The 11948-nt window shown below is 34.1% G+C and overlaps 2 protein-coding genes across 2 annotated transcripts; one reads left to right on the top strand and one right to left on the bottom strand.

Annotated features, from left to right (window-relative positions):
* Nucleotides 1-298: 298 nt before the first annotated feature.
* On the top strand, nt 299-3172 carry LOC139897694 (F-box/kelch-repeat protein SKIP11-like). Its single transcript, XM_071880390.1, has 2 exons — nt 299-847; nt 1301-3172. The coding sequence occupies exon 2, from the start codon at nt 1544-1546 to the stop codon at nt 2864-2866; it is 1323 nt and encodes a 440-aa protein (XP_071736491.1). The 5' UTR covers nt 299-847; nt 1301-1543; the 3' UTR covers nt 2867-3172.
* Nucleotides 3173-4104: 932 nt separating this feature from the next.
* Nucleotides 4105-5752, bottom strand: LOC139901348 (uncharacterized). The gene is made up of 4 exons (XM_071884074.1): nt 5669-5752; nt 4913-5306; nt 4570-4757; nt 4105-4524 (listed from the first exon to the last, which is right to left on the bottom strand). Exons 1-4 carry the CDS (start codon nt 5750-5752, stop codon nt 4105-4107), a joined length of 1086 nt encoding a protein of 361 aa, XP_071740175.1.
* Nucleotides 5753-11948: the final 6196 nt, after the last annotated feature.

An 11948-nucleotide genomic window follows, 5' to 3' on the forward strand; every position in this document is an offset into this window, starting at 1 on the left:
ATCAAACTCTAACTAAAAATAATGCAAATTAATTATATAATATTCTAAATATTATAAAAAAAAACATATATTTTATATAATAAAAAATTGATTAAAAGATGTACAACTAAAAGAAATTCTCCTAACTTTATAAAGTTGCCGACTAATATTCGGAAAATAAACGGCTTTAGAGACGTACACGAATAAAAACCCAAATATTCACAAAAGGTAATAAAATAACCAAAACACGTGTCATTACCGGCAGTTACCGGTTACCGGTCATCATTTCAACACCTTAAGAACAGTCGAACACGGCGGCGACTCGACGCACAGAAAGAAAATTAACCCAGCTGTTTGTGGGTCCTTACGCCACCGTCAACCGCCATCCTCCGCCTTTCTCCGACCACCCTCTTTCTCTCTTTATATATATCATAAAAATCAATCTATGTACATATATGTATGTGTATGTATATGTATACATGTGTTCATATTTGAGTTAATTTTTCTTTAAATTTAATAAAGTTAGGATTTTTATTACAAATGAAGCAATAAAAACAACATCTAAATCAAACCCATCTTTTTATTCCCTAATTTTTCTTACCCCCAACAAATTTTAACCCTAAAAACTTAAAAAAGCCTTTTGCTTTGTGTAATTTTAGAGAGAGAGAGATAAATACCCAAAAAGCAAATGATGATTATTATTAATTCTTCTTAAACTTTGATAACACAATCTCACAAATACATGTATGCAGAGAGATATAGAGAAAGAAAAAAAGCATTGATGAACTAACAAATTTGTTGTAGAGAAAAAGGTGTATTTTTGGTGAATAAGTTGATACAAAGGAGATACTTTCTTCTTATCCAATCTGTAAGTTAAATACCCTTTTCAATAATTACTTGTAATCACAAATAAAGTAGATCTAAATCATGTTTTTGTTATTGGTTTCAATCAATCGATTTAGGGTTCCGATAGTATTGATTGATTTGGATTGAATTGATTTGAATTGAATTGATTTGACTGTTGTTATTTGATATTGAAATTGGGAGATCTAGGTTCTTTGAATTGATGATAATTGTTGTATCTTGCATAGTAAAGATTCAGTTTTTATTAATGATTTGCATTCCAAGCTATTTGCCATTTGTGGATTAACATGATAATGATTGTTTTTGTGTGATTCTAACTTTGTTTAGCTACTGAATTCATATCACACAGATCTTGAATTTATTAGGTCTCTGACACATCCGTTTTCATGTAATGAATTGTTAAATGATTTGGGACTTTTTGGTAATATGATAATTATATTTCTATATGCTATTTCAGTTGATAAAGTTTCTTGATTGGTGGGTGATCAAAAGGAAGATTTCAAGAAATTTTGATAAGGGTTCTTCAGGGGTTCCCAAAGTTCTATTTTTGGTCTGATTCTGAAGATTTTAAGAAATTTTGATTAGGGTTCTTTAAATACTACCAAAAGTTTCAACCTTTGTGTGTGATTCAAGAATTCGTGATTAGGGTTATTCGTATACCGCCAAAAGTTTTCATTTTTCGGGTCTTATTGAAGAAGGCATGTTGGAAGAAAGGTCCTTTTTGGTGTCAAGAAGGGAGAACACTTGGGGTTTTATGAGTAACTGCAGGATCGAAAAGATCGAATCACATCAAGATAAACGACCGTTAGAAATTGAAGATGAAGAATCCGTTCATACTAGAAAGACTCGCAGGCAATCAAACGGCTACGAAAATCTTGATCTGGGATTAGGGTTTCTTGATCTTGCATTAGTCCCAATTGATCAAACGGATAATAACCAAGATCGAAGTGGTGATAATTCTGATTCAAGCTCGTTAATTCATGCTATTGGACGAGACAACTCGATTAGTTGTCTACTTAAATGCTCAAGATCCAATTATGGTTCTTTAGCATCACTAAACCGAACATTTCGTGACCTAATTACTGGTGGAGAACTTTATAGATTAAGAAGACAAAACGGGATTATCGAGCATTGGGTTTACTTTTCTTGCCATTTGGTCCAATGGGAAGCTTTTGATCCAATTAATCGACGTTGGATGCATCTTCCTACAATGTCATCAAACACATGCTTTCAATTTTCTGATAAAGAATCATTAGCAGTCGGTACCGAATTACTTGTGTTAGGTAAAGAGGTTCTTGATCATGTTATTTACAAGTATAGTTTGTTGAAAAACTCATGGTCATTTGGGCAGTTAATGAATGAGCCAAGATGTCTATTTGGGTCAGCGAGTTTAGGAGAGATTGCAATTGTAGCCGGTGGGACCGACCCGAATGGTAACATTATGAACTCGGCTGAACTTTATAATAGCGATTCGGGAGAATGGCAAACACTTCCGAATATGCTGAAACCGAGAAAGATGTGTTCGGGTGTGTTTATGGACGATAAGTTTTACGTAATTGGCGGGAGCGGGCCCGATAAAAAGCTGTTGACTTGTGGTGAAGAATATGACTTGGAAACGCGTGTATGGACTGAAATACCGAATATGTCACCGGTGAGAACTGGCGGTACCGCTAACGCACCGCCAGCAACCGCCACTGAGGCACCACCGCTAGTGGCGGTTGTAGATAATGAATTGTATGCTGCTGATTGTGCGGATATGGAGGTTAGGAAGTACGATAAACAAAGGAAAGAATGGGAAACGGTTGGAAGATTGCCTGAACGGGCTGATTCGATGAATGGATGGGGTATTGCGTTTAGGGGTTGTGGTGATCGGGTTATTGTGATTGGTGGGCCGAGAACAAGTGGGACCGGGTTTATAGAAGTGAATTCGTGGGTCCCGAGAGAAGGGCCGCCTCGATGGACTATGCTAGGCAGGAAACAGTCTAGCAACTTTGTGTACAATTGTGCTGTTATGGGCTGCTGATGATGAATGTTGGTGTTTTCATGGGCATATGATTCTTGATCATGGGTAACTCAACTATCCAAACAAAAGTTGATCTTTTTTTTTTTTTTCTTTTTTTTTTTTTGTTATCATTTATAAATTGTTAATCAGGAAAAAACAGATTTTTACTTTGAGATAAAAGATTTCTTGAAAGATGTTCAGTATATTTCTTTAAGTTGTCATCTATCTCCGGGTTGGGGGATCTAATAACTTCTCTTTGTAGGTAGATTTTTGTCCAAAAAAATGATCTAAACAGTTTGATATTTTTGTTTGTTATATCATCTTTAATTTATTCAGTCTGCTCAAAGGAGAAATAAGCTGCAAGAAAATATAACCATATATGGCTTCCTACAGAGTATTCTTGTTCTTATATTTATCGTGTTTTGTGAATTACGCGTAATAAGCCGTATGCGTTTGTTTCTACCTTATTTTGGATAAGCTATATTGGTTTTCATTCTTCTAAATTATGTTACTTTTCTACTTATTTGTTGCGATGTTTATTCTTCTAAATTATGTTACTTTTCTACTTATTTGTTGCGATGTTTAGGGCTTTTTAGACTAGACTAGACCCGGGACCGGACATTTGAGAATATAGGAACCAATATCCGACTGTTTATTATTGGTTATGTACCTGTTCCTCACTAGTTTTGAACACATTTGGTCCCAAGTTGGACCACAAACCATATAAGTTAGGGTCAGTGATTCAAGTTTTAATTCCTGATCTAAATAAGTAAAATGTGTAAGGGTGCGTTCTTGGTGAACCGGTGCTGAACCATGAACTGGTGCTGAACCAAGAAACTGCTTGTTATACTTGAAACTAAGCACCAGATATATACTGGTTACAATTTTGTCTTGAGTTTTGTATTCGGCTCGAACTGTTCCAAAACCCAGTTTGACCAGTGAGGGGAGTTTAACATGAGACTTTAAAGTTGCCCGATAGAGTGTATAGATTAAGCTACATTGTGTGTGTGTTTAAAACAGTCATAACAACGAGGCTGTAAGCAACTGATCATTAAACAGGGAGTACGGAGTATTATACTAAAGTAGATGGTATAGCCTAGGCCACTCTGTTGGGCAAGAAAGTGGTCTGAAATGTTTTTCTAAAAATGTCACAGGAATTTTTTTTTTTTTTCTTCTTTTTTGAATGGCAAATTATAATTTAATATAAAAGGCTTCTAGCAAGAAACTAGAAGCAAGAGAGATATGGCAATGTAAACAAACTAATTATTCCAAGATACATGGTCTTTACATCTACTTGTCAAGTTGTCAGCCAAGCATAAGAGTAACTCGTAACTCCTTATAGAATCAAATAGCTCCTCTTTCTTCATACGCTCCATCAAAAAAATGATTCCATTTCTATATCGACAAAGAACAAAAACCAATGATGCAATGATAGTATATAAATGTTTTTTGCATTTCCCATTCGCCACCCATTGATCATACCAAACTAACCAATTTTGCCATGAATCGAACCCGTTGATATTAAGGTTTGTCCATAATCCGACTTTCCTCCAAAGTTCTTCGGCAACAACGCATGTAAATAATCTGTGGTTTATATCTTCCAACCTGTTAATACAAAGTGGACACTGTATATCTCCAATATCCACACCTCGATTAACAAGATTAAAGCGAGTAGGGGCCTATCCATTGCTACACGCCAATGGAAAATATTAACTATTAGGTACCGACTTATTCCATTTTGTTGTAAACTGAGCCGTAGGAAGCACATTTTTATCAATAGTTGCTCTTACATCCGCAACAGTATATTCACCTGACGTGCCTGCGACCCAATATTTCCTATCCATTTCGTTTGAGAATTGAACGCTGCTTAGGAACTCAGACAATTCGATTACAGAACTTTCGTTACAATCACCTATATTTACACGTTTCCATTGCCAATTCCAAAAGTCATTGCATCTTCTAACCGTGATGACACTGTCCGGGTTGACGTCTAGGTGGTAAAGCCCGTTAAACCGATGGAGTAATGGATAATCTCCAATAATTTTATTAGAATAGTATGACCATTACCAAGTTTTGATCTAATAGGAATTTTTGGAATAATTCCCGAGTTTTGAGCATCCGAGTATGTTTTAAGTATACTATTCCAAACACCCATTCTGTTGTAATTTGGATTGAACATCCCACCAATGCAACCATATATGGCAGTAACAACTTCGGCCCATATCTCTCTTGCGTTGGAACATAATCTCCAAATCCATTTAAACATGAGAGCAAGATTAAATCGTTTGAAGCTACCGATTCCCAAACCACCTTTGTCTGAACTTGCCAAAACATTTTGCCATTTAACCCAATGAATCTTTTTTTTTTTTTTTCCTTTTTGAATTCCCCAAAAGAATGCATTTCTAATTCGTTCCAATTCATTTAAAACGGCTTCTGGGATAGATTCCCAAACTACCAAAAACTGACTTTATAAGAGTGACTCTTCCACCAATTGATAACATTTTACACTTCCAACAGGATAATCTTGAGCAAAATTTTTACACTAAAACATCCCAATTCCGCACTAGTTTCATATTTGCACCCATAGGTAACCCGAGATAATTAAAAGGCATACAACCTCAACTGCACCCTAACCGGATCGCAATTAAATCCAATTCCAAGTTAGATACACCAATACCATACACACTGAATTTTGACACATTGATTTTCAAACCCGATGCAAGATAAAAAAAAAATATTAAAAATGCGCATGATATTATTCATAGATTCATCATCTCATTCCGAAATAAGTAAAGCATCATCCGCATAAAATAAGTGAGATACCTTATAATTAGATGAACCGATGCAAGCTCCTTTAATCATGTTTTCGTCAACCGCCGCTTTTATGTCCAAGTGTAAACCCTCCATGATTAATATAAACAAGAATGGACTAAGGGGATCACCTTGTTTTAACCCACTTTTAATACAAAATTCTTTCGTTGAGCTACCATTTACCAAAATCGAGGTGCGGACCGACGATAAGCACATAGTAATCCAACAACGCCAAGTGATACCAAAACCAAGTTTGAGAAGCATATTATCCAAGTATTTCCAATTTACTGAATTAAATGCTTTTTCAAAGTCCACCTTCAACAACATAAGTTTTTTTGTACCAATCCATAGCCTCACTAAGAACCAACGAATCAAGAATTTAGCGGTCTGCTATAAAAGCCGATTGTTCCAAACTTATTATTTTGTCAATTACTTTTGACAACCGGGTAGCAAGTAACTTACCAACTATTTTGTAAAAACCACCAATTAAGGATATTGGGCGAAAGTCTTTTATGATAGTCGGATCATCTACTTTCGGAACAAGTGTGATAAAAGCGGATGACGAACCATTTGGTAATTTGAATGCAGCAAAAGTAGATGTAACAGACTTCACAAGATCGAATTTAATGACCTCCCAAAATTTCTTTTTAAAAATAGAAATGTAAAGTCATCGGGCCTCGGTGCCTTTTCGCTCTCACATGACCACACCGCATTCTTTATTTCCGACTCACTGAAATCCCTTTCAAGCCACATTTTGTCATCATCAGTTAGAATACGTGAAGGTAACATATTACTTGGGATTGGTTCATGTGGTTCCATTTCAAATTTAGATATATAATAATCAAAAAAAGAATCATTAATGGCAATTGGGTCCGATATCCATTCTCCATCCATTAAAATTCCGCGGACATTTTGTTGACTTCTTTTCTAATTTATTAAACCATGAAAGAATTTCGTATTCTCGTTTCCTTCCAAGTTCCATTTAACTCGGATTTTTGGACAATATCCATCTCTTCTACTTTTTTAACCGAATGGACCTCCTGAAATAATTTAAGTCGTTCAAGAATATCATCATCATTCACTAGACCATCTTCCATTAGATTTTCAATTTCATTTAACCTGATAAAGATTTGACTCGAGCGGTTCATGGAGTTGAATTTTTTTCTCTTTTATCCAAATCTTTATCTTGCTTTTTGCCACCTCAAGTTTTTCTTGGAACATATTAAAAGATAAAGGTAACATATCTGTTCCAAGCTTTCTTGATCATAATGTGATTCTAACTTAAAATGTTTAAGTGCAGATTTGTAAATGTATTTGAGAAAAGGATACTGGATTAAAAGCTCAAGGACTGAACCTGTAGATTATGAAAGTTTATTTTGGAGCTTATTGCTGGATAAAGAGTTTGAAGGGCCAGATTGTATTTTGATGATTCTTCAAGGACTTTGATGTTTATTTGGCCAAATACGCGTATATAAGGCAGCTAGGGTTTACTGTTTCAGTAATTCTATTTTCATTCTCATATTCTGGAGAGCTGCTCTTATTTTCGATCTGTATACCCAAAATTAGGGTTTCTTATTCATCTGTTCATATTATTCATCTTTTTGGTGAATAATAGTTATTGTGTATTGCAAGTGAGAGATTGAGATTTAATAGTTCTGTATTTGGTTATTGATTCGATTTATTGAAGAAGCATTTCTTTGTTTTCTGTGTTCTTGAGTATACAATCTTTGTGTACTTTATTACTGTTGGATTGAAGTTTTTTCATGGTATCAGAGCAGTAAAGATCTCTGATCATCTTCTTTGTTGATTGTGTACAACAATTTCTCTGGTGACGAATTGATTTAGGGTTTCTCTAATCGATTTGGGGTTTTTTCAAGATCTACTCTTATAATCTTCGATTCTGTTCTTCTGGTGGTGTTCAAAGGTTGATCTAAGTGTTTTTGGGTAACTACAGTTGTTAATCTGAAGATTAATTGCTGTTGTCTCTGTATTTGAAAAATTAGGGTTTCTTCAAACCCTAATCGCTGAAGTTGTTCTTCCGCTGCTTATTATCTTGTTTCTTCTGTTATCTTGTGAATCTATTGCTCCCACTGTGAGGCTTCTTCTCTCCTTTATAAGTCTTGTTCTGACTTGTTTTTTTGCAGGGCTTTGAAAAGAATTGGTAGTATTTCTTTTATCTTTATTTTTATTCTCTTATCATATCTGTTTATCTGTTTATTTGGATCTTATCTGCTTGCTTGTCTCTGTGATTTTTTGACTTTGATTTTTTTGTATTTGATCTGTTATAATGGGGGATACTAGTGATACTCTTATTAGTAAGCTAGATTTTGGGGATCCACTTTATCTGCATCCTAGTGATATTAGTAGCACTCCTTTGATTGCTATTAAATTGGTGGGAACTGAAAATTACAGAGTCTGGTCATGTGCTATGACTTTAGCACTTGAAACTAAGAATAAAATTGGATTTATAGATAATACATGTATAAAATCTACAGATGATGATATTCTTGCAAAACAATGGGACAGATGCAACTCAGTTGTATTGTCCTGGATTTTAAATTCTGTTTCTGAAGAACTTTATCTTGGTCAAATTTTTTCAAAAATTGCTTCAGAAGTTTGGATAGATCTAAAAGAAACTTATGATAAAGTTGATGGCTCTGTAGTTTTCAATTTACATCAAAAAATCAATTCATTGACCCAAAATGGTTCACCATTGTCTGACTATTATCATAAACTCAATGGGTTATGGAAGCAATATGAGTCTATTGTGCATATTCCACAGTGTACATGTAAAACTGCTAAAGAGTTACAAGACCATAATGATATGACCAAATTGTGGCAATTTTTAATGGGACTTGATGATAAATATCAACAAATAAGGAGTATTATTTTAACCACTGATCCATTACCTTCTATAAAAACTGCTTATGCAACTCTTTCAAGAGAAGAATCACATAGATCTTCATCTGTTTCTAATCATAAAAGTCAGAATTCTGCTTTTGTTTCTAAAACTGTATCTAATTCTACAAATTTTAACAACAGTTTTCAAAGAAACAACAACAGAGGTCCAAATATGAATCTTAAATGTACTAAATGTCTAAAATTTGGTCATACAGTGGATAGATGTTATGAAGTTGTTGGATATCCTCCCAATTTTAAGGGAAGAATGTCTAACAATAGAAATAACATGAATTCCACTAATTCTTGGTCTAGTAATTCTGCTAATAATTCTGCTAATACTTCTGCTTCTGCTAATAAGGCTTTTTCTGGAAATACTTGTACTTCTGATGATTCCTGTTCTCAGTATCTTTCACAGGATCAAATTTCTCAATTACTTAGTCTGCTGAATAAGCAGAATTTGTGTGATGTACCCAAAGCCAACATGGCAGGTACTGGTTCATTATTTCCCAGTTCTGGTTGGGTAATTGATTCAGGAGCTAATCAACATTATGTTTTAAATGATAAAGGTTTAAAAAATGTGGTTGATGTTTCTGATTTAAATCTTGCTGTGTGTCATCCTAATGGAACCACAGCTAAAATTTCTAAAATTGGAGATATTGTTTTAACATCTAATGTTACACTTTTTGATGCACTTGTGGTTCCTGAATACAGTGTTAATCTGCTGTCTGTAAGTAAACTTGCTAGGGATAGCAAGATGTTTGTTGGGTTTGATGAATATAATTGTTATATTCAGGACTTACCCCAAGGCAGATTAATGGGGAAGACTCTGGGGACTGGTAGTGAACTTGGTGGACTTTATTTTTTTGATGACTATGGTAAGAACTTGAGTTGCAATTCTGTTAATGTTTGTCTGTTGTCTAAACATACTTGGCATAATAGATTGGGTCATCCTGCTGATCCTGTGTTGCAAGTTTTAAAATCTAAACTTGGTTATGGCAATGAAGGGTTAAAACCCTGTGAAATTTGTCATAAAGCCAAACAAACTAGGGAACCCTTTCCCTTAAGTGATCATAAAACTCTACATATTGGTGAACTTATACATTTAGACTTATGGGGTCCATATAGGGTGACTAGTAGAGATGGTTACAAGTTTTTCTTAACTATTGTTGATGATCATTCAAGAGCTGTTTGGGTTTACTTGCTAAAATCTAAAAGTGATTGTTCTGAAAATGTCATTGATTTTATCAACATGTTTCAAAATCAATTTAATAAAACTATTAAAGTTGTAAGAAGTGATAATGGGACTGAATTTCTTAATAATCATTTAAGTTCTTTTTTAAAACAAAAAGGTGTTGTTCATCAAACATCTTGTGCTTACACACCACAACAAAATGGTGTGGTTGAAAGAAAACATAGACATCTCTTGAATGTTGCTAGGTCACTTTTGTTTCAAGGGGGAATACCACTCAACATGTGGACTGAATGTGTACTTACTGCCACATACCTTATTAACAGAACTCCTGCTTCTGTTTTGGGTGGTAAATCTCCTTATGAGATTGTGTATGGTAGAGAACCAAATTTAAACCATTTGAGAGTTTTTGGATGTTTATGTTTTGCTAAAGTTTTGAATAATACTGATAAGTTTGCTAGTAGGTCTGAAAAATGTGTGTTTATGGGGTATAGTAATACTCAAAAAGGATATAAACTATATGGTCTGGATTCTAAACTTATGACTGTGTCTAGGGATGTTAAATTTTATGAACATGTTTTTCCTTTCAGAATGACTATTAAAACTGAAAAATGTTTCTATCCAGGTGTGGATCATCTGAACTTCTTCAATGACAACTTATTTTCTGACACATCTCTGCAGCCCAATGATGACACTATTACTGATCATAGTGATGGTAGTGGAAGTTCTATTTCAGGCAGCAGAGCACATTCTCCTACTAATAAGTCTAATAATGGTAATGAGACTATTAATATTAGTAGTGAGAGTGAAGGCACAGCTACCAGAATAGAACAAGAAACAGCTACACATGATGATAATCAGTCTGAGACTGATAATCAACTTAGTGTTGATGACAATTCTGAGGGGAATGTGTTCTTTGAACCTCCTGCATCTTCTTTAAGAAGATCTACCAGAGATGTGTCAATCCCTAAAAGATTTGATGATTTTATACTTAATGCTTCTCACAAATATAGTTTACATAATTATATTGATTATTCTTCTCTAAATAAACAAAATTTATGCTTTACCTCTTCTTTAAACAAAACTTTTGAACCAAAAAATTATTTTCAAGCTTCTACTAATCCCAAATGGGTTGATGCTATGAATGCTGAAATGGAAGCTCTTCATAGAAATAATACTTGGGTTCTTACAGATTTACCCCCTGATAGGGTTCCTATAGGCAACAAATGGGTATATAAAATTAAGTATAAAGCATCTGGAGAGATTGAAAGGTACAAAGTCAGGCTTGTTGCCAAAGGCTATAGTCAGAAAGAGGGGATTGATTATGGTGAGACATTCTCACCAGTTGTCAAAATGACAACTGTTAGATGCATTCTGTGCATGGCTATTAATTATGGTTGGTCTCTTTACCAACTTGATATTAATATTGCCTTTTTATATGGTGATTTAGTTGAGGATGTTTACATGACCTTACCTCAAGGTTATCATGATAAGAATGAAACAAAAGTTTTTAAACTCATTAAATCTTTATATGGGCTTAAACAAGCTCCTAGAAAATGGAATGAGAAACTTTCTAATTGTTTGCTTCAAAATGGTTTTGTTCAAAATAAATGTGATTATTCTTTATATACCAAGAATAAAGATAACAAAATTGTTATCTTATTGGTGTATGTTGATGATATTGTTCTTACTGGAAATGATTTTTTTGAAATTAATAGTGTTAAAAAGTACTTGAGCAATATGTTTAAGATTAAAGATCTTGGTAATCTTAAATATTTCTTAGGCATTGAGGTACTTGATACTGATCAAGGGCTCTGTCTAAGTCAAAGAAAATATTGTCTTGAGTTGATAAATGATTTTGGATTGTTGGGTTGCAAACCTGTTAAAACTCCTATAGAAGTAAATGTTACTTCTTATAAGGATTGTTCAAAAGATTCTCTCATTAAGAATATTACTGTATATCAGCAGTTAGTGGGAAAATTGATTTATATTACTGTTACCAGACCTGATATCAGTTATGCTGTTCACATTTTGAGTCAATATATGCATTCTCCTGCACCTGTGCATCTTAAACTTGCTTTTAGGGTTTTAAGGTATCTTAAAAGTTGTTCAGGAATGGGTATTCATATTATTAGAAGTGCATCTTTGAAGCTTAATGCTTTTGTGGATGCTGATTGGGGCAAAAATTTATTAGAAAGGAAA

This window comes from Rutidosis leptorrhynchoides, chromosome 3, assembly GCF_046630445.1.
Source record: "Rutidosis leptorrhynchoides isolate AG116_Rl617_1_P2 chromosome 3, CSIRO_AGI_Rlap_v1, whole genome shotgun sequence".
Lineage (NCBI taxonomy): Eukaryota > Viridiplantae > Streptophyta > Magnoliopsida > Asterales > Asteraceae > Rutidosis > Rutidosis leptorrhynchoides.

Excerpts from the sequence above, each read along its gene's own strand:
- LOC139897694 (XM_071880390.1), top strand. The coding sequence starts at position 1,544 with ATGTTGGAAGAAAGGTCCTTTTTGGTGTCAAGAAGGGAGAACACTTGG.
- LOC139901348 (XM_071884074.1), bottom strand. The coding sequence starts at position 5,752 with ATGGAGGGTTTACACTTGGACATAAAAGCGGCGGTTGACGAAAACATG. Across the intron at positions 4,758-4,912 it reads TCCTATTAGATCAAAACTTG|GTGATTGTAACGAAAGTTCT; the intron begins GTAATGGTCATA and ends GTGTAAATATAG. Across the intron at positions 4,525-4,569 it reads CAACAAAATGGAATAAGTCG|GCCCCTACTCGCTTTAATCT; the intron begins GTACCTAATAGT and ends AGCAATGGATAG.